The 23378-nt window shown below is 39.0% G+C and overlaps 1 protein-coding gene across 1 annotated transcript in view; it reads right to left on the reverse strand.

Moving 5' to 3' along the window:
• ACSS1 (acyl-CoA synthetase short chain family member 1) overlaps positions 1–23378 on the reverse strand; it is a 275687-nt gene that overhangs the window by 12669 nt on the left and 239640 nt on the right. The window contains exon 13 of the mRNA XM_053711973.1: positions 8694–8815. Coding sequence (XP_053567948.1) covers positions 8694–8815 — 122 coding nt within the window. The remainder of the gene's footprint in view (positions 1–8693; positions 8816–23378) is intronic.

Raw genomic sequence — 23378 nt, forward strand, 5'->3', positions numbered from 1 at the left:
TTTTAAAGCCACGGATTGGTTCCAAACCTAGGTGAGTCATCAATAGGTGTACACCCACTCTATGACGATCACTAAGAAATACGTTGGCTATGAATTTCTAAACTGACGCCGGATCTATCAAATCACAGGCAGATACCTCCTTTTGTTATATCCAACGATACATAGTATGACGGCCAAGTCTAGTTTAGACTCTCAGATGCTACACACCCATTCCGTTCACTATGCGTAGACACTAGAAGTAATGATTGACATCAGACGCAACCTATCATAGGCGGACAACGCCTATCATTAAGACCAATAATCTTTAGTAGGTGGGCTAAAAGTCGGCATAAATCACGTCAAGTAACAGCGGCCCGCACCCCCTCTGAGGAAGCGTTCGTGAAACGCGCATCAGGGGTCTGACAGGGGTAGCTTAGTCTCTCATGCTCATTTTGCTTGCTCTTGTTGTTAAAAAATATGCTCTATTAATCTAACAATATTCCTTACAGCCTCTGGTCCTCAATAGTGTAATAGTAATATTAATCAGCCCTCGGATTGTAAGGGCTTAGTCTATTTCATAATATTTGGGACTGAGGACTGTTGGATACTTTGAATCATTTTCTTAATATCTGAATTGCGATAGCTCATTCAACAGAGTTTAAGTGTTTTTAACATTTCTGCCCTCTCACTGTATGTGTGTGAGTTCCTAGTTGTAATAATAAAGTTTAATAGTATGAATGAATTTTTGTATACCATTGCTGCAGCAGAGCTAAATTAGTATTATACTATTGTAGTACTGGTTTTCTTTTCTAAACTGGATTGTAACCTCTATTACAATTAGTTTAACTAGTTGTTGCATGTCTTTCTTAACCAGTTCACTACATCAGATATTTCTCGTGACAATTTGATTATTAAGTCATTTATATAAATATACAAGAGATACCTGTGATTTAATATTAGACTCTGCTATCCCCCTACCCATATAGTTCTAAAGATAAATGTAGATAGCCCAATGCTGCCCACTTGTGCAATGATAAATGCAGATAGCCCAATGCTGCCCACTTGTGCAATGATAAATGCAGATAGCCCAATGCTGCCCACTTGTGCAATGATAAATGCAGATAGCCCAATGCTGCCTACCTGTGCAATGATAAATGCAGATAGCCCAATGCTGCCTACCTGTGCAATGATAAATGTAGATAGCCCAATGCTGCCCACATGTGCAATGATAAATGCAGATAGCTCAATGCTGCTCAGGTGTGCAATGATAAATGCAGATAGCACAATGCTGCCCACTTGTGCAATGATAAATGCAGATAGCACAATGCTGCCTACTTGTGCAATGATAAATGCAGAGAGCACAATGCTGCCCACTTGTGCAATGGTAAATGCAGATAGCCCAATGCTGCCTACTTGTGCAATGGTAGATGCAGAGAGCACAATGCTGCCCACTTGTGCAATGGTAAATGCAGATAGAATAATGCTGCCCACTTGTGCAATGATAAATGCAGATAGCCCAATGCTGCCTACTTGTGCAATGGTAAATGCAGATAGAATAATGCTGCTTACTTGTGCAATGGTAAATTCAGATAACACAATGCTGCCCACTTGTGCAATGATAAATGCAGATAGCACAATGCTGCCCACTTGTGCAATGATAAATGCAGATAGCCCAATGCTGCCCACTTGTGCATTGATAAATGCAGGTAGCCCAATGCTGCTCAGGTGTGCAATGATAAATGCAGATAGCCCAATGCGGCCCACTTGTGCATTGATAAATGCAGATAGCCCAATGCTGCTCAGGTGTGCAATGATAAATGCAGATAGCCCAATGCTGCCCACTTGTGCAATGATAAATGCATATAGCACAATGCTGCCCACTTGTGCAATGAAAAATGCAGATAGCCCAATGCTGCCCACTTGTGCAATGAAAAATGCAGATAGCCCAATGCTGCCCACTTGTGCAATGATAAATGCATATAGCACAATGCTGCCCACTTGTGCAATGAAAAATGCAGATAGCCCAATGCTGCCCACTTGTGCAATGAAAAATGCAGATAGCCCAATGCTGCCCACTTGTGCAATGATAAATGCATATAGCACAATGCTGCCCACTTGTGCAATGACAAATTCAGATAGCCCAATGCTGTCCACTTGTGCAATGATAAATGCAGATAGCATAATGCTCCTCACTTGTGCAATGATAAATGCAGATAGCACAATGCTGCTCGCATTTGTAATGATACAAACAAAGAACCCAAAACAAGGGATCCTAATAGGGGGCGCTCTAATGGCAAAAATTCACAATAGTGAAAATTATATAAATGACAATAAAAAATGCACACACAGCAAAAATAAAAAATAAATATGCAAGAGAAATAACACTCAAACCCAAAAATAAGATGAAAGGACAGTCCCAAATTCAAAGTCCAAATGGATGGAGTGAATGAAATGGCAACAGGAACAGGACCAGACCAAAAAGATTCCTGGGAAGCTGCAGGGACGCTGAAACAGCACAGGCAACACCAAAAGCTGGGAGAAAGGTTCCAGGTATAAGCTCAATAACAGGGCAGCGGCTTATCAGAACAGAAAGTTCAGTCCCAATGGAGATAGGTAGAAGGTGGTGTATAAAAAATGATTCCAGTGGTGGTTCCAAGTATAAAGTATATAAAAGGTTTATTAAAACATTAATAAAAACAAGAACCAACAGGTAGGGCAAATACTTGTCCTCCTTGTATCAATGCAACGCGTTTCTCAGCTCAAACACTGTTTCTTCAGGCATATGTTACACACTGAATAATCACAATCCTATATACACCACCTTAAGCAATTAAGCTAATTACAAACAACTGTGCAGAGACTTCCCAAAAAAGGGGATGTCCTAAGGTGTTTAACCTTTCATCTGTAGTAAGTGCTTCACAAATGATGATATTAAAATGACAGTGTAATGTAAATGTATGAGACAGGATGAAATACAACACATTATATATCAAGTGAGAATATACATTGCGATTTTGCTCATATAAAAGAACTGGCAATTATTAGAGAATGAAAACGATGCAATTAAAAAATGATCAGAGCTCTATTTAGTATGTAAAATAACTTGCAATATGTATAAAAATATGTATGTAAATACAAATACTAACTTCAAGCAAATCTCTGCAAAATCGGAAGTGGCACTAATGTGCTGAGCTACAATCAAATGTCAGCAAAAACATAGCAAGTCATCCAATCAGATGATAGGTAAGACCGGAAATGACACACACATATATTTCACACCAATCACATGTCTAGAAAAACGGAGCTGGTGCTCCAATCACATACCCAAAAAAACTGACTACATAGCCAATCCAATATGGCTCTTGAAATGATAGGCAAGGATATGCTCCAATAGAAATAAGTAATAACCGGAGACAACCAAAAAATAAATTATATACTATCTACACATAATGTGCCAAGATTAAAAAAATAAAAGTGAGGATAGCAAAATAATAACCCTATTAATGTGTAAAAATATAGAATAACTATATTTCACAGAAAATGATAAATAATACCAGAAAGATGCTCACCAGTCAACCTTAAGGGACATAAGAAATATAAAAAATATAAATATAAAACCAAGATAGTATAATGAAATAAACAGTGCATAAGTGATATATGATTATGAATAATCAATATAGTGACCAATAAAAAAATACTATATATCTAATAAGGATATCAAAACAATGAAGATATCCAAGCTAATGCATATTAAAAAATATATACTATTGCAATAGTGATACTAATAATAATGGCTAATTAGTGATAAAAAATTTTTTAATAATGATACCACCTAATAATATGTGTGACATGTGAAGGTGGCTAATACGATACGAAATAATAATAAATAATAATCATCATCATAGTGAGGTACAATTATAAAAAAGTGTAGAATGAAACAAGACTAATAAAAAGTGTAATATACTAAAAACAAATTACACCATGAACACAAGTAGTTATTTGAATATATATAAAGAATGTATTAGTATTACAAGATGTCTCATAAAATAATATATATATATATATATATAAAGAAAAAAAGCTCATATGTGAAGCCAAACCACAAACTCCAGTGTACAGAAAATACAAAGTAATTAATTGAAAGCAGCAGAGTAGATTACTTCATTTAAACCCTTAGGGACTAGAGATTGGAACTTATAGATCCAAAAAGTCTCTCTTTGCCTTAATTTGATGAATCTATTATATAGATGTGACATAGGGATATATTCTAAGGGCGTAATAGAGAAACTGCAAGGTTCCCCAAAATGATTATGAACATAATGTCTGGGGACACTGTGATTGAGTACCTTCTTTTTTATGTTGCGTAGGTGTTCGCTCTATCTGGTGCGGACCTTACGAGTTGTGCGACCCAAGTACTGAAGACCACATTTACAAGTCAGTGCGTATATCATGAAGGAAGTTTTGCAGGTAATCCTGCTCTTAATCCTGAAAATCTCTCCCGTGGTATTCGCAGTGACTGTCGTGGTCTTAGGTCCAATGTACCTACACATAGAACATCTGGGATGACCACATCTATAAATCCCAGGTGATGTGTATGTGGGCCTGCCTCTTAACTTTGGTGGACATAACAACCTTACTAGGTGCCAATCTCTGCTTGAGGGTAGGAGCCCTCCTGAAGGTCATGGATGGCTGGTCTTCCAACATTTGTTTCAAAACAGGATCTTTATGTAAAATGTGCCAGTGTTTCTTAATAGACTTTTTTATAGCCCTGAAATTAGAGTTATATTGAGTAATGAACCTGGGTTGTTGTTTACCTTCAACGTGTTGTATCGTTTTTTTGCTCTCTTTCTTTTTATTATTATTCTTACTGGAATTCTATTCAAGTCTCTTGCTCTTTTCTGACTATGGGCAATCAAAGAAGGTGGATAACCCTTAGAGAGAATCCTATCTGCCAAAATAGATGATTGATCATCATAAATCTGCAGGGTACTGCCATTCCTCCTAATTCTATTGAATTGACTATAGGGGATGTTTGTCTTCCAACTCCTCAAGTGGTTGCTTCCAAAATGGAGGAAGTTATTGCAATCAACCTTCTTGAAAAAAGTGGAAGTACAAACATCCCCCTCAGTATCCCACTGCAACAATATATCAAGAAACTCAATTTTCTGTGGTTGGACATAATGGGTGAAAGTAAGACCCATATTATTCATATTAAGATGTTTCACAAAAAAATGTGCCTCTTCCACTGTCCCATTCCAAATGAAAAGCAGGTCATCGATATAGCGGCCATAGAACACCAGGTTCTGCGCTCAGTTTGAGTTGTAAATATACAACTCTTCAAATGCTCCCATATAAAGGTTAGCGAAACTGGGCGCGAACCTGGTGCCCATGGCCATACCTCTGATCTGCAGATAAAACTCATCCAGAAACTGAAAATACTTGTGTTTCAAGATAAATTCGATAATAGTGAGAAGAAAAGCCTTCTGGGTAGATGGCATAAAAAATGTCATAGTTCAAGAAGGATTGAATTACCTGTAATGTCATGGGGAATATTCGAATATAGTGCTCCCACGTCGCACGTAAGCCATAAGAAAGGACCCTTACATTCCAAAGAATTAAGTTTATTTAGGAGATCAACAGTGTCACAGATATAAGATGGCAAATGAATAACATATTTTTGCAAGAATATATCAATATACTCAGACAATCTATCCATGACACAGTTGATCCCCGAAATAATAGGTCTCCCCGGTGGTCTGGCAGTGTCTTTATGGATTTTCGGAAGATGGTAGCAGAAGGGTACACTTGGATGGTTTGGCAACAAGTAGCTTTTTTCTTTTTTATTCAAAATCCCCCTCTACCACCATCCTCCAAAATCTCAGTAGCTTGCTATAATGGGCCATGGGGTCTTTATTAAGTTTACAATGAAACTTTTTGTCGCCCAATATTCTAACTGCCTCTGCCACATAGTCTTTGTAATCCTGCAAAACAATTCTGCCGCCTTTATCGGCCTGGCAGCTTCCCAGGAATCCTTTTGGTCTGGTCCTGTTCCTGTTGCCATATAGGATCACAGCAAGCTGGGCTGCTGCAACTGCCCAGTGCATCTCTGATAGCACTGTATAAGTGCTCTGTTTAAATGTGAGTACCCTGGTGTGATTTCTTCAATTACATTGGATCTCTCTACTGGTACACACATGCGCCTCTTTTTTGTCTTCCCATGTTTTTTCTACATGTGTAATGATAAATGCAGATAGCACAATGCTGCCCACTTGTGCAATGATAAATGCAGATAGCACAATGCTTCCCACTTGTGCAATGATAAATGTAGATAGCCCAATGCTGCCCACTTGTGCAGTGATAAATGCAGATAGCACAATGCTGCCCACTTGTGCAATGATAAATGCAGATAGCACAATGTTGCCCACGTGTGCAATCGTAAATGCAGATAGCACAATGCTGCCCACGTGTGCAATGATAAATGTAGATAGCCCAATGCTGCCCACTTGTGCAATGATAAATGCAGATAGCACAATGCTGCCCACTTGTGCAATGATAAATGCAGATAGCACAATGCTCCTCACTTGTGCAATGGTAAATGCAGATAGCACAATGCTTCTCACATGTGCAATGGTAAATGCAGATAGCACAATGCTGCCCATGTGTGCAATGATAAATGCAGATAGCACAATGCTGCTCATGTGTGCAATGATAAATGCAGATAGCCCAATGCTGCCCACTTGTGCAATGATAAATGCAGATAGCACAATGTTGACCACGTGTGCAATCGTAAATGCAGATAGCACAATGCTGCCCACGTGTGCAATGATAAATGTAGATAGCCCAATGCTGCCCACTTGTGCAATGATAAATGCAGCTAGCACAATGCTGCCCACTTGTACAATGATAAATGCAGATAGCCCAATGCTCCTCACTTGTGCAATGGTAAATGCAGATAGCACAATGCTGCCCTTGTGTGCAATGATAAATGCAGATAGCACAATGCTGCTCATGTGTGCAATGATAAATGCAAATAGCACAATGCTGCTCATGTGTGCAATGATAAATGCAGATAGCACAATGCTGCCCACTTGTGCAATGATAAATGCAGATAGCACAATGCTGCCCACGTGTGCAATGATAAATGCAGATAGCCCAATGCTCCTCACTTATGCAATGGTAAATGCAGATAGCACAATGCTTCTCACTTATGCAATGGTAAATGCAGATAGCACAATGCTTCTCACTTGTGCAATGGTAAATGCAGATAGCACAATGCTTCTCACTTATGCAATGGTAAATGCAGATAGCACAATGCTTCTCACTTGTGCAATGGTAAATGCAGATAGCACAATGCTTCTCACTTGTGCAATGGTAAATGCAGATAGCACAATGCTTCTCACTTATGCAATGGTAAATGCAGATAGCACAATGCTTCTCACTTGTGCAATGGTAAATGCAGATAGCACAATGTTGACCACGTGTGCAATGATAAATGCAGATAGCACAATGCTGCTCATGTGTGCAATGATAAATGCAGATAGCCCAATGCTGCCCACTTGTGCAATGATAAATGCAGATAGCCCAATGCTGCCCACGTGTGCAATGATAAATGCAGATAGCCCAATGCTGCCCACGTGTGCAATGATAAATGCAGATAGCCCAATGCTGCCCACGTGTGCAATGATAAATGCAGATAGCCCAATGCTGCCCACGTGTGCAATGATAAATGCAGATAGCCCAATGCTGCCCACGTGTGCAATGATAAATGCAGATAGCCCAATGCTGCCCACGTGTGCAATGATAAATGCAGATAGCACAATGCTGCCCACGTGTGCAATGATAAATGCAGATAGCACAATGCTGCCCACGTGTGCAATGATAAATGCAGATAGCACAATGCTGCCCACTTGTGCAATGATAAATGCAGATAGCACAATGTTGCCCACTTGTGCAATGATAAATGCAGGTAGCATAATGCTGCCCACTTGTGCAATGATAAATGCAGATAGCACAATGCTGCCCACTTGTGTAATGATAAATGCAGATAGCACAATGCCGCCCACTTGTGCAATGATAAATGCAGATAGCACAATGCTGCCCACGTGTGCAATGATAAATGCAGATAGCACAATGCTGCCCACGTGTGCAATGATAAATGCAGATAGCACAATGCTGCCCACGTGTGTAATAATAAATGCAGATAGCACAATGCTGCCCACTTGTGCAATGATAAATGCAGATAGCTCAATGCTGCCCACGTGTGTAATAATAAATGCAGATAGCACAATGCTGCCCACGTGTGCAACGATAAATGCAGATAGCTCAATGCTGCCCACGTGTGCAATGATACATGCAGATAGCACAATGCTGCACTTCTGACACACAGGGTCCAGTAACTCTGATCAGATCAGTTTGCGGTGATTTTAAACTGTCAGCTCAGAGGTAGCAGAGAAACAACAGTCTTTGCTTCTTAACTATTAGCTGCTAAAGATCCAAAGCTTCATTCTCATCCTTAAATGGAGATCGGTATTTTAGGTTGCATATTTTATAGTATACTGTAAAGCAAAGTTCAACCAAAAACAAAACGTTAGGCTTTTACTATACAAGGTTATATGCCATGAAAGACATTTTTGTTGTGTAAGCATTTATAACTAGTAAACAGTACCACGATTTTGGATTTAACTTCTAGAACATATCAGGATCTCTATACTCACCAGGATATGATCAGGAACTGCATATTTTGCTATCTTGGTTGCTACAATAGTTCTTAGTTGTTCTTTAATTGAATGTTCTGGGATGTCACTTTCTTCTTTTAATACCACAAAAGCAAATGCACCTAGAACATAAAGAAGACAAATATTTAGAATAGATGGTCAGTTATAAACTCACTTTAAACAAATTCTACATCTAGATTGAGATTGTTTAGCAGCAAGCACCCTGCTTTTCTGACATATTAGTATTTACTAGAAACACCATAAAGGAAAGATACAAAATAAAGACATAAAAGGAGCATAAAAATTTGTTTCTTAGCTATGTGAGTGTGGGATTAAGGTATTGAAATTGTGATAAATTATCTGGCTTTTTAAGCTGAATTATGTTGGGAGATTGTGCATACAACGACCACACAGTATTTTATTATTCTGGTAATCCCATTTAAAACACAAACTCCTCTTGAATAAAAAAGACCACAGTCAAAATTTAAACGTTCATAATTCAGGTAGAGCAAGCCATTTTAAACCACTTTCCAGTTTACTTTTATTATTGATTTTGCTTAGTTCTCCTGGTATCCTGTGTAAAAGAGTAATCCTAGGTGAAGTCAGGAGCGTGCACGTGTACTTAGCCATCTGACAGCAGTGTTTACAAGAATGTTTTAAACAATGTCATACGTAGTTGCAAACTCTGCTGCCGTAGAATGCTACAAACATTGTTGCAAACATTGCTGCCAGATGGCCACAGACACGTGCACACTCCTGAGCTCACTTAGGATTACACTTTAACAAATCCCAAGAGAACTAAGCAAAATTGATATCAGAAGTAAATAGGAAAGTTTTTTAAAATGTTGTGCAATTTCCAATCCATTTAAAGGGGCAGTCTAGTCAAAATTAAACTTTTGTGATTCAGATAGGGCATGTAATTTTAAACAACTTTCCAATTTACTTCTATTATCTAATTTGCTCAGTTATTTAGATATCCTTTGTTGAAGACATAGCAATGCACATGTGCGAGCCAATCACACAAGGCCTCTATGTGCAGCAACCAATCAGCAGCTACTGAGCATATCTAGATATGCTTTTCAGCAAGCGATATCAAGAGAATAAAGCAAATGAGATAATGGAAGTAAATTAGAAAGTTGTTTAAAATGACATGCTCTTTCTATATCACAAAAGAAAAAATGTGGGTTTCATGTCCCTTTAAGTTACATTTTTACTTCACTGCCCCTTTATTCAGGGATGCGTGGATAGCATATGAGGCCTCTCAACTGAGATAAATCATTTGAATTCTTTAGGGATTTTTCTTTATGAGAATACAATCCTTACCATTGGATACGTGGGTAAATGGTCCTGGTTCACTGTTTGCTTTTTCTAATATAACGTTGTTTGGACCATCATTCACTTGATGTTTGGTTTGTAACAAATACATTGTGTACCAATCCTATATAAGCATTATCATCATTTCCGATCTATGTTCATTATTGTGATGTATCAAGCCAGCATTCTATTTTGACTTGTTTCTTTTAGGAAAATTTTATAAAAATTGTTTAAACCCCCCCCCCCCCCCCCAATCTCCATTACTTGACAACATGGTAAATGGTGATGGGTTAGGTGCTGGTGTAGGTTTATGTTCATTAATTGGGTGTACAGATTAGGAATGGAGTTAATTGTGCTCTCTGGAAGCCTAAGAGTTATTAATAATAAATGTGTTAGCTGCACAGCATTCTAACCACCCAACATTTCAACAGCACCAAAGTGCTGGTTTTGTGGCATATCAGCAGTGCTTTTCAGTGCTTCTCTTTCTTCACAGCAATGTTTCAATAGTAAATATAGAAACATAGAACTTGAAGCCAGATAACTACTGTTCCACACCAATTGAGCACTTTTTATTGACTTTATAACAACATTCTTGCAAATATTACAAATAACGGTTAGCCAGGACATTGTATTAAATCAAAATAAAAACCCCAAAAAATGATTTAGTGATTCCGACAGAGCATACAATTTTTAAAATGTTTCTAATTTACTTCTGTTATCAGATTTGCTTTGTTCCTAGGTAGGTATCTGGTGCACTACATGGCAAGAAAGAGTGCTGCCATCTAGTGCTTTTGTATATGAATATTATTCTTACCAAACTGCTGCCGTATAAGTGATCCAGACATGTGCATGCAAGTAAATGAAGAACATTTGATAATAGAAGTAAATTAGAAAGTTGTTTAAAATTGCAAGTTCTATCTGAATCAGGAAAGAAAAAAAATGGGTTTATGTCCCTTTAAAGGGACTTTGCACACTAGATTTTTCTTTGCATAAATAGTTTGCAGATAGTCTATTTATATAGCCCATCTGGTAGTGTTTTTGTAAAAAAATATATATATTTTCTAAGAGCATTGTGCTGATTTTAAGACTCTTAACCAAGCCCCATGGTGCCAGATGTATACACGTGTTTACAGACTTTTGCTAGCTCCTGTTTATGTATTCTGTCTTTTCATATGCAGGGAGATGGGGAGTGTCTGCTCTTCTTCTTTTCCTACCCCCTTTCAGTGGGTGTCCCAGACTAACATCATCAACAGTGCTAAACTGGGTGCTTCTAAGTATGTTTTTAAAAGGTTTTTTACTGGTTCTTCAGATTAGTATCTGTGCATATTCTTCTTTATAGTAGTGTCTATTACATGCAGTTATATGGAAATTTGTGTATACTGTCCCTTTAAGGTCATGTTGTGTGCCAGCCTACACTGTAGTATTGTTACCCTTGAAACCCTCCTAAAGCTAAGGATTAGCTTTATAGACAACTGCTCTAGGCTAATGAGTCATAACAAATGTATTATATACATGGGACCTATATATTTAAAACTGGTGGTGCTCTTGATAATTTTGATAGTGAAGTGGCTGATACGTGGAATCTGATTATAAAAAATGTTATCTTGAAGAGAAATTATAGAGCAATTGTCTCTGAAAACAGAGGAATTTGGAAGTCCCAGAGAGATGAGAGCTGCCTCCCATAGAAAGTAATGAAGCTCTCTGAGATAGAGAATCTCACAGGGGGTGGTTAATAGGGGAGAAAATGGCACTGATATAAATGCTCAGTGTGTAGCAAATACAAATTAAACTGAAATGTTTTCACTATATAATCATTTATTTTTGCTTCTAGTTTATATTACTTTTCTGTCAGTTAAATAAGCAAATTGTGAATTTGGAACAAACTTCACCTGCATGTGGGGATGGCAAGATAAATCAGTGAGACATATAGGTGTAGTGTGCTTTAGGACTATAATTAGTAGGCATGAGCAAAACTTTAGGATTTTGCATTTGCTTGCTAAATGAATGCTGAATATGGTCGCAGACAGTGGCACCAGATATATCATTATGAATTATCTAAATTTACACAGATCTTTGTGCGTTGCCCTTTCATTGTTCTGTTCTTCAAGGGACAGTCTAGTCAAAATTAAACTCATGATTCAGACATCAATTTACTTCTATTATCAAATTTACTTTATTCTTTTGGCAGTCTTTGTGTAATAAAAAATGATGAGAGCGGCTTAAACTGATTAAAAGTTCATCTTTATTCTCCATATGCTGGGCAGGTCAGAACCTTAAACCCACAATAAATCTTATGCGTTTCGGCAGAAAGCCTTAATCATAGCATTCAGTTCTCAGGATACGAGGCAAAATATAGTTACAATTGTCCGTTGGCTCATTCTCCATATCAGGAGGAATCCAATAGTTCCTACTGCAGTGTGCACAATATAATCCTGCGTTTCCTCCTCTGTGCCACTGATCGGCTCTGCTGACAAAAGTGAAGGGTACGAAAACTAATCGCCCCAAGCTCCATTCTCTGGCGTGCACTCAAGCGGCCAATCCAAGGGTAGCACTCTCCTGTGTTGAGCAAGCTTCTGGTCCGGCTGACATCGGCTACTTCCCAGCGGCTGTATCCGGGAGAATCAGTTTACTGCCTGACAGGCAAAGTAATCAAAACGAATGAGAGCGGCATTAACTGATTAAAAGTTAATCTTTATTTACAATACGAAAAATATAAAAACAGAGGCATACTCCATATGCTGGGCAGGTCAGAACCTCAAACCCACAATAAAGTTTACACTTTTTGGCAGAAAGCCTTAATCATAGCTTGTGATACATGTTAAACAGGATGTTTAAAAAGGTAGCCTAAATAGCCTATTGGTTAAAAACATATAGGTGGGAGTGTTCAGGGGAAACAATTTAATGCCTTAAATGACCACATCTTAAATACATTGTTAAGCATATATACAAATACTCCTATACCATTTGACAAAATAACAAACTGGGAATTTCAATAGTAAAGATAATGACAATATACGTGATCAATATCATAATGACAGTAATAATAGATCAATCCATTAGCGCTTAGAAATAGCATTGGTAATGATGGAGGGTATGTTAAAAAAGACATGATAATATCTATATGAACTAAGTGCTATAGTATAAGTGCTATAGTATAGCTAGATATTAATATTAAGTGTGTACCTATTGGATTGATCTATTATGATTGTCGACAGATAGCTCAGCATGCTAAGGCACTGTGGCTGAGCTCTGTAGCAACCCAAGGGTTGCAAGTTCGATCCCTGGTGAGGTCTACTCAGCCTTTCATCCTTCCGAGGTTGATAAAATGAGCAACATCTTGAGACCCTTACGGGCGATTAGCTGCGCTTTACAAGTACCACATATATGCATACTGTTGTTATGATATTGAATATGTATATTGTCATTATCTTTACTATTGAAATTCCCAGTTTGTTATTTTGTCAAATGGTATAGGAGTATTTGTATATACGCTAAATGTATTTAAGATGTGGTCATTTAATGCGTTAAATTGTTTCACCTGAACACTCCCACCTATATGTTTTTAACCAATAGGCTGTTAAGGCTACCTTTTTAAACATCCTGTTTAACATGTATCACAAGCTATGATTAAGACTTTCTGCCAAAACGCGTAAGCTTTATTGTGGGTTTGAGGTTATGGCTTGCCCAGCATATGGAGAATGCCTCTGTTTTTATATATCTTTTAATCAGTTTATGCCGCTCTCAGCCTTTTTGATTACTTTGCCTGTCAGGCAGTAAACTGATTCTCCCTGATACAGCCGCTGGGAAGTAGCTGATGGCAGCCAAACCCGAAGCTTGCTCAACACAGGAGAGTGCTACCCTTGGATTGACCGCTTGAGTGCACGTCAGAGAACGGAGCTTGGGGTGATTGGTTTTTGTACCCTTAACTTTTGTCAGCGGAGCCAATCAGTGGCACAGAGGAGGAAACGTTGGATTCTATTGGGCACACTGCAGTAGGAACGATTGGATTCCTCCTGATATGGAAAATGAGGCAACGGACAATTGCGACTATATTTTGCCTCGTATCCTGAGAACTGAATAGAAGACCCTAAGTAAGTCCTCTCCCTTCTACTCTGCTTGGAGTGTTGGAAGCTTTGAAACGCTAGCATTTCAGTTTGAATTATGCACTTTGGCTCACTACTGTTTGGCTGTATACTTAATATCACCACTAGCCACTTTTTCTTGCTTTATTCTTTGTTTAATAGCATACCTAGGAGCTAGCTGGTGATTAGAGGCTATGCATATATGCTTCATCTCATTGCGTCACCACATGTGTTCAGCTAGTTTCCCGTAGTGCATTACTCCTCTGGAGCTATATTTACGTATGTGTTTAATCTTCATCCCATAGTTATTTATAATCAAGCAACAATGCAATAATAAAATGGGCCAGATTATAAGTGGAGCGCAAAATATAGCTTTCGCAAAAATGATATTTGCGCTCTACTGAATAATACCAGTGGATGCAAATGTGCACTGATATTACATGTTGAGCGTAATGCGAATGCAAGCTCGCATTGCATGGAAGCATTACACTCAAGAGAGTGCGCTTCCATAGGCTCCAATGAGAGTCTCGTTCTCATGCTGTGAGACACGGCATGAGAACTAGTGCAGTGAAGGGGGTAAACCTCTGGTTAATTTTCTAATTCCTAACGCAAGCTTGTAAAGGCTGATTATTTATTTTGTGCCCGTAAATGGGCGAACTTGCCCGTTTATGAGCGCATGATAAATTAGTGCTCCAGTTGTAAGCTAGCCCGAAATACATCAGCACATTTTCCTTTTACACTTTTATGCACTTTTAAAGAAAGAGGCGAGAAAAAATGTGTAATAGGATGTAATTGCACTGTGTTATTATTTACAGAGCGAACTAGGCTTAAATGGTGCTGTGGCGTTTCTACTGGCTAGTTGCAGTTAAGATTATTTCACTAGGGGATGGGGAGGAAGATTAGGGTTATATGTGTTGAGGTGGGTATATTTAAGGTTATGTTTGTTGATCAACTGTATTAAATTGGGGATATGTTATTTTTGGTTTAAGGGGTTATAACTCTGGGTTCTATGTAATACAGGTACCAGTGATACAACATATTTCACAATATTTTCCATAGTTTTTTTGGGATGGGGAGGCTGATGGCTTAGTCGATGATCCCTGAGGAAGAGATGTGATAAACCAGGTTGGAGTTGGCTAAAGATGGGTGGAGCTGGCTAGGGAGTGGGGGCTTATCATGGCAGGAAGGGGAACATTTTGGGTATTGCTAGGCAGTCCTTGTGTACCTGGGGCTTATATAAGATCTTATGGCGCTATGGGAGGGACAGCAAACAGTGCTCCCAAAACAGAATTATCCTGCAAAAGATAAGACCGGTGGGAGCTCAGTCATTTGAGACAAAGCTCAGAAGCTTCTTAGTGGTTGATCCATAGGCTTCTATTATTTAGCGATCTGCACTTAGCTCACTGTAATAACACAACAGTGGATTGAGTTTCATCAAATTATTAAAATGAGAAATCTGTTGTAGCTTTTTTTAATTTTATTTAGGATCCAGCAGTGTTTTGCAGGATTTTGAGATTGCTGGAGATTTTTGATTTATTGGTCAAACCTTTGTAGTTAAAAAGGACAGTCTACTACAGAATTTGTATTGCTTAAAAAGATAGATAATCCCTTTATTACCCGTCCCCTAGTTTTGCATAACCAACACGGTTATAATAATACAGGTTTACCTCTGTGATTACCTTGTATCTAAGCCTCTGGAGGCTTCCCACTTATTTCAGTTCTTTTGACAGACTTGCATTTTAGCCATTCAGTGCCCTTTTATAAGTAACTCCACGGGCGTGAGCACAATGTTATCTGTATGCACACATGAACTAACAAAATATCAATAAAGTTCCAGGAGCACTAGCATATGTATAAAACTTCACTTTTAATAGTTAACCTTTTAAGGCCGTTATGGTGTTCTATTCTGTCCTAACCTTGTCGGGCTTTGGCGCCGTTAAGACGGCATAGAACGTCCTAGCCATTTGGCTGTCCTGAAGCCAAGGGTTCTTCCTGGATGTGATTGCGGCCTGGAGGGCATGCCTAGCATCATAGGGACGCCCCCCTGACCCAATCCCATCATTAAAATCTCATGATTTTTGTTCCAATGTAGATAAAGTAGCCCGGTCATCAAACGGTTAATTAAATCATGGATGAAACAAACAACTTCAATGCAGCTAAGCAATCCCCAAAACACAGCTGTGAAACAGCTGACTCGTTTCGGCTGGGGCCGTACTCATAGCTGATTGTTTCACCTTGATACCTGCACAATTTAAAACACCAACATTTTTGATTAGCTAAAAACAAAATATTGATGTGTTTTGGAGTGAGTGGAGTATTTAAATCACCTCCTATCTTTGTTTTCAAAGACACAATCCCAGTACAGGTGCACATTGCCTGCATAAATATGTCATATCCCTTTAATTTCTAGTACATATATTATTTTAATTTTTCCTAATTGTGAAATCTTAATCAGATATCATGCTTCTGAACGACTACTCATCAAATATCATAAGACTATATAATTAAATTGTTAATACCATGTATAGAAATTCCCTGACATATACGTCCAATCAAGTAGGTCAGTAAGTAAACACTGCAGACCCTTATATCCGTGGCCACCTCCAAGGATAATCCTATTACTGTAAATGTACATAAATACAGTGTTTCGTATGAGAATACAAACTGAATTAAATAATTCAACATCAAAATTTTATAAGATCATACTCTGAATTAAGTCCCCTTGGGACCCTTGTGCCTAACTTGAAAATCCAAAAGACCTCTCTATTCACTAAAAGAGTATCCATATATCCACCTCTAGGGTGCTATTTTACTTGTTCTATTATTGTCCATTTAAGGCTCTTCCCTGATTTTTTATGTTTATTAAAAAAATGCTGGACTAATGATGTGGTTAATTTGCCCTTCTTTATATTGCTCAAATTGTTCTCTTATACGAATTCAGGTTTCCTTTGTAGTGAGCCCTACATACTCTATGTTGCAAAGTGAACAAGTCAATAAATAGATAATGTTAATCTATTTTTATTTTGAAAACATTCCCCTGTGTTTAAACTCTTAAAACCATTGCCTACAGACATGTATTCACAGGCTTTACCTGTGTATTACCACATCTAAAAAACCCTTGTGATAAAAAAGTATTCATTGTATTATGCTGTTTTTTCAGTTGAGTTGCTGCTTTTCGGTTGCCTATTGATACGCCTCGTTCATTTGTAAATTGGCAACCTCTCCTAACAGTCTCTATCAAACCCTCATCTGCTGCCAAAAGAAGGAGATGTGTTCTTATTATATCATAAATATCATTGTATTGAGTACTGTATTGTGTGATGAAATTACCTTCATTTCTTTCCCTTATAGCTTTTGGTTTATCCTGCAATAAATCTACCCTATCAATTTTTGCTACCTGTGATCTTGCTTTATTTATAACTTTCCTCTGATATGCTCTCTCTTGTAGCTGGTTTGATAGATTATCTGCCTTAATTTCATAGGTGTCTTTAACCGTACAATTCCTCTTAAGTCTGATAAAGTGACCCTTGGCCACTGCTATAAAACCTCTTTTGGGATGGTTACTGTCTGCATGTAAACAATGTTGTTACACTTTGCAAATTATTCCATTATCTGGTAAACCTATTAGAATAATGTCCAAATAATTTATTCGGACATCACTCTTTTCATATGTAAAGGATAAACCAATTGAATTGTTGTTAAGATAACATACAAAATCATCAATACCTGATTCGCTTCCTCTCCAAATTAGTAGCAGGCCGTCTATGTAATGCCTGTAACATTTGATATTCTCTCTAAATTGATTTCTTCTCTTCAAAGATGTGAGACAGCTACCACCACCCCATAAAGAGGTTGGCATATGAGGGGGCAAAATTAGCCCCCTTGGTTGTCCCACATCTTTGGAAAAAAAACAATCCTCAAATGTAAAGTAATTATGAATCAGTAGAAACTGAACCACTTCTTTTACAAAGTCACAAAATCCTGTATCATAAGCTTGTACCTTTTTCTTTCTTAAGATATGTTGAGTCCAGGGCTTGAGTAATTAATGTTGGGAATATCACTCCTGGCCAGCAGGAGGAGGCAAAGAGCAACACAGTTAAACTGCTAAGTATCACTCCCTTACCCACAGCCCCCAGTCATTCTCTTTGCCTTCGGTGCATGGAGTAGGTGAATTTAGGGGTCTAAAGAAAAAACATAATTTATGCTTACCTGATAAATTTATTTATCTTGTGATGTATTGAGTCCACGGATTCATCCGTGGAGAAAAAGGAGAAACCATAGGGTGCAGTGGTGACTGAAAGTTTAAAAAATAAAAATATATATATGCCTGTCGTAATAAACAGGGCGGGCCGTGGACTCGATACATCACAAGAGAAATACATTTATCAGTTAAGCATAAATTATGTTTTCTCTTGTAAGATGTATCGAGTCCACGGATTCATCCTTACTTGTGGGATACCAGTACCAAAGCTTTAGGACACGGATGAAGGGAGGGACAAGACAGGGACCTTAAACGGAAGGCACCACTGCTTGTAGAACCTTTCTCCCAAAAATAGCCTCGGAAGAAGCAAAAGTAACAAATTTGTAAAATTTAGACAAAGTATGAAGCGAAGACCAAGTCGCCGCCTTACAAATCTGTTCAACAGAAGCCTCATTTTTAAAAGCCCATGTGGAAGCCACAGCTCTAGTAGAATGAGCAGTAATTCTTTCAGGAGGCTGCTGTCCAGCAGTCTCATAGGCCAAACGGATGATGCTTTCCAGCCAAAAGGAAAGAGAGGTAGCCGTAGCCTTTTGGACTCTCCGCTTACCAGAATAAACAACAAACAATGAAGATGTTTGACGGAAATCTTTGGTTGCTTGTAAGTAGAACTTTAAAGCACGAACCACATCAAGATTGTGCAACAGACGTTCCTTCTTTGATGAAGGATTAGGACACAGAGAAGGAACAACAATCTCTTGATTGATATTCTTATTAGACACAATCTTAGGAAGAAAACCAGGTTTGGTACGCAAAACCACCTTATCTGAATGGAAAATAAGGTAAGGGGAATCACACTGTAAAGCAGATAGCTCAGAAACTCTTCGAGCCGAAGAGATAGCAACTAAGAACAAAACTTTCCAAGATAGAAATTTAATATCTATGGAATGCATAGGTTCAAACGGAACCCCTTGAAGAACTTTAAGGACTAAGTTTAGGCTCCAAGACGGAGCAGCAGGCTTAAATACAGGCTTAATTCTGACCAAAGCCTGACTAAAAGTTTGAACGTCTGGGACATCTGCCAGACGTTTGTGTAGCAGAATAGACAAAGCAGATATTTGTCCTTTTAGAGAACTAGCTGATAATCCCTTCTCCAAATCCTCTTGGAGAAAAGACAATATTCTAGGAATCCTAATCTTACTCCACGAGTAACCCTTGGATTCACACCAATAAAGATATTTGCGCCAAATCTTATGATAGATCTTCCTGGTGACAGGCTTTCTAGCCTGAATCAGGGTATCAATGACCGACTCAGAGAACCCACGCTTTGATAGAACTAGGCGTTCAATCTCCAAACAGTCAGACGCAGAGAAACTAGATTTGGATGTGAGAACGGACCTTGGATTAGAAGGTCCCGCCTCATTGGCAGGGTCCACGGTGGAACCGAGGACATGCCCACTAGGTCTGCATACCAAGACCTGGGTGGCCACGCAGGTGCTATCAGAATCACCAAAGCTCTCTCCTCCTTGATTCTGGCAACCAGACGTGGAAGGAGAGGAAGAGGTGGAAATACGTAGACCAGATTGAAGGACCGATTACCTCCATACACTGAGCCGAGGAATGGAATGAAGAGTTCAGCAAGTGGTTAAGAGTTTTGATTTTCTGACTTCCATCAGAAATATTTTCATTTCTACCGAATCTATCAGAGTCCACAGAAAGGAAACTCTTGTGAGAGGGAAGAGAGAACTCTTTTTTTATGTTCACCTTCCACCCGTGAGATCTCAGAAAAGTCAACACAATGTCTGTATGAGACTTGGCTAGCTGAAAAGTCGACGCCTGAATTAAAATGTCATCTAGATAAGGCGCCACTGCTATGCCCCGAGGTCGTAGAACTGCCAGAAGGGACCCTAGCACCTTCGTGAAAATTCTTGGAGCCGTGGCAAACCCGAAGGGAAGAGCCACAAACTGGTAATGCCTGTTTAGAAAGGCAAATCTGAGAAATTGATGATGATTTCTGTGAATAGGGATGTGTAGATATGCATCCTTTAAGTCCACGGTAGTCATATATTGACCTTCCTGGATCAGAGGCAGAATAGTCTGAATGGTCTCCATCTTGAATGATGGAACCTTCAGGAACTTGTTTAGAATTTTGAGATCCAAGATTGGTCTGAAAGTTCCCTCTTTTTTGGGAACCACAAACAGGTTTGAGTAGAACCCTAGTCCCTGTTCCTCTTTTGGGACTGGGCGGATCACCCCCATGGTAAGCAGATCTTCTACACAGCGTAAGAACACCTCTCTCTTTGTCTGGTTTACAGACAATCGGGAAATATGAAATCTCCCCCGTGGAACGGAGTCTTTGAATTCCAGAAGATATCCCTGGGACACAATTTCTAAAGCCCATGGATCGTGAACATCTCTTGCCCAAGCCTGAGCAAAGAGAGAGAGTCTGCCCCCTACTAGATCCGGTCCCGGATCGGGGGCTTCCCCTTCATGCTGTCTTAGAGGCAGCTGCAGGCTTCTTGGCCTGTTTACCCTTGTTCCAAGCCTGGCTAGGTCTCCAGACTGACTTGGATTGGGAAAAATTCCCCTCTTGCTTTGCAGCAGAGGAAGCCGAAACGGAACCACTCTTGAAGTTCCGAAAGGAATGAAAATTATTTTGTTTGATCTTCATCTTATTTGATCTATCCTGAGGGAGGGCATGACCTTTCCCTCCAGTGATGTCTGAAATAATCTCTTTCAGTTCAGGCCCGAAAAGGGTCTTTCCTTTGAAAGGGATGTTCAAAAGTTTAGATTTTGATGACACATCAGCAGACCAGGACTTAAGCCATAACGCCCTGTGTGCTAAAATGGCAAAACCCGAATTCTTTGCCGCTAATTTAGCCAGTTGAAAAGCGGCATCTGTAATAAAAGAATTAGCCAATTTAAGGGCCTTGATTCTGTCCATAATATCCTCTAAAGGAGTCTCCATCTGAAAAGCCTCTACTAGAGCCTCAAACCAGAGAGCAGCTGCATTAGTTACAGGAACAATGCACGCAATAGGTTGAAGAGAAAAACCCTGATGAACAAAAATTTTCTTCAGGAGACCCTCTAATTTTTTATCCATAGGATCTTTGAAAGCACAACTGTCTTCGATAGGTATAGTTGTACGCTTAGACAGAGTAGAAATAGCTCCCTCCACCTTAGGGACTGTCTGCCACGAGTCCCGCATGGTGTCAGATATGGGAAACATTTTCTTAAAAACAGGAGGGGGAGAGAATGGAATACCTGGTCTATCCCACTCCTTAGTAATAATATTCACAATCCTCTTAGGAACTGGAAAAACATCAGTGTAAACAGGAACCTCTAAGTATTTATCCATTTTACACAAGTTCTCTGGAACCACTATAGGGTCACAATCATCTAGAGTCGCTAATACCTCCCTGAGCAATAAGCGGAGGTGTTCAAGCTTAAATTTAAAGGCCGTCATATCAGAATCTGTCTGAGGAAGCGTCTTTCCTGAATCAGAAATTTCTCCCTCAGATAACAAATCCCTCACCCCTACATCAGAGCATTGTGAGGGCATATCGGATAAGGCTACTAAAGCATCAGACGGCTCAGCATTTTTCCTAAACCCAGAGCTGTCCTGCTTTCCTTGTAAACCAGGCAGTTTAGATAAAACCTCTGTGAGGGTTGTATTCATAACTGTGGCCATTTCTTGTAAAGTAAAAGAATTTGACGCACTAGAGGTACTTGGCGTCACTTGTGCGTGCGTTACTGGTTGTGACACTTGGGGAGAGCTAGATGGCGAACCCTCATTTACTTCTGACTGAGAATCATCTATTGCTCTATTTTTAAGTGCTAATATATGTTCTTTATAGTTTATAGACATATCAGTACAATTGGGACACATTCTAAGAGGGGGTTCCACAATGTCTTCCAAACATATTAAACAAGGATTTTCCTTGGTGTCAGACATGTTAAACAGACTAGTAATGTAACAAGCAAGCTTGGAAAACACTGTAATCAAAGTAAAAAACACTAAGAAATAAAACGGTACTGTGCCTTTAAGAGAAAAAAAGCTGCACCAGTTCTGCAAAACAGTGTAAAAAAGCAGTAAACTTAACAAAATGTTTACAGTAGCATTATAAAGGCTTAGTAACTTTGCACAGCTATGCAAATAAACAATTAACCCTTTAATGGCAAAAACGGATTGAAAAAAACGTTAAACCCAGTAAAAAAAGACTTTCAGTACCATGCCACAGCTCTGCTGTGGCTCCTACCTGCCCTTCAGAACAATTTGTGGGGGGGGAAAACTTCTTTAACAACCCTCAAACACAGCAGAAACGACAGGAGAAGCAATGATATGTCTTAGGGGAAAGGAAACTGCGCAACTGAGGCGCGAAAATAGGCCCCTCCCACCTCACTCAATGTTTTGAGGCCTACCAGAGAAACACCAGAGTGTCTCTTAATTAACCATGTGAGTTACAAAACTCAAAACCAAGCCACAATGACCCCTTTAGTCCCTTCAAAAAACATTATAAATGCTTCAAAAAACAAAACGTTTTTTCCTAACAGTGTCACCAGTAACTAATGAGCCCTTCAAGCAAGCTGAAATTCCTGTTAAAGTATCTGAATACAGCTTACCCTTCCCTCATGGGGATATTGCCAGCCTTTTCTAGATTTAACACAGTCTGTATAGAAAAATATAGACTGAACATACCTCATATGCAGCTTATTCTGCAAACCGTTCTCCCAACTGAAGTTTTCCTATACTCTTCAGGCCTTGTGAGAACAGCAGTAGATCTTAGTTACAAAGTGCTAAGATCATCATCCTTCTTGCTGAAATCTTTATCCCTTTTCTGCCAGAGAGTAAATAGTACACACCGGTACTATTTAAAACAATAAACTTTTGCTTGAGAAGTAAAAAACTACATTTTAGTCACCACATAGCTCTTTGCCCTTCCTAGCAGTTAAGCAGGCAGAGAGAATGACTGGGGGTGGAGCTAAAGGGGAAGCTATATAGACAGCTCTGCTGTAGGTGCTCTCTCTGCCACTTCCTGTAGGGAAGGAGAATATCCCACAAGTAAGGATGAATCCGTGGACTCGATACAT

This window comes from Bombina bombina, chromosome 4, assembly GCF_027579735.1.
Source record: "Bombina bombina isolate aBomBom1 chromosome 4, aBomBom1.pri, whole genome shotgun sequence".
Lineage (NCBI taxonomy): Eukaryota > Metazoa > Chordata > Amphibia > Anura > Bombinatoridae > Bombina > Bombina bombina.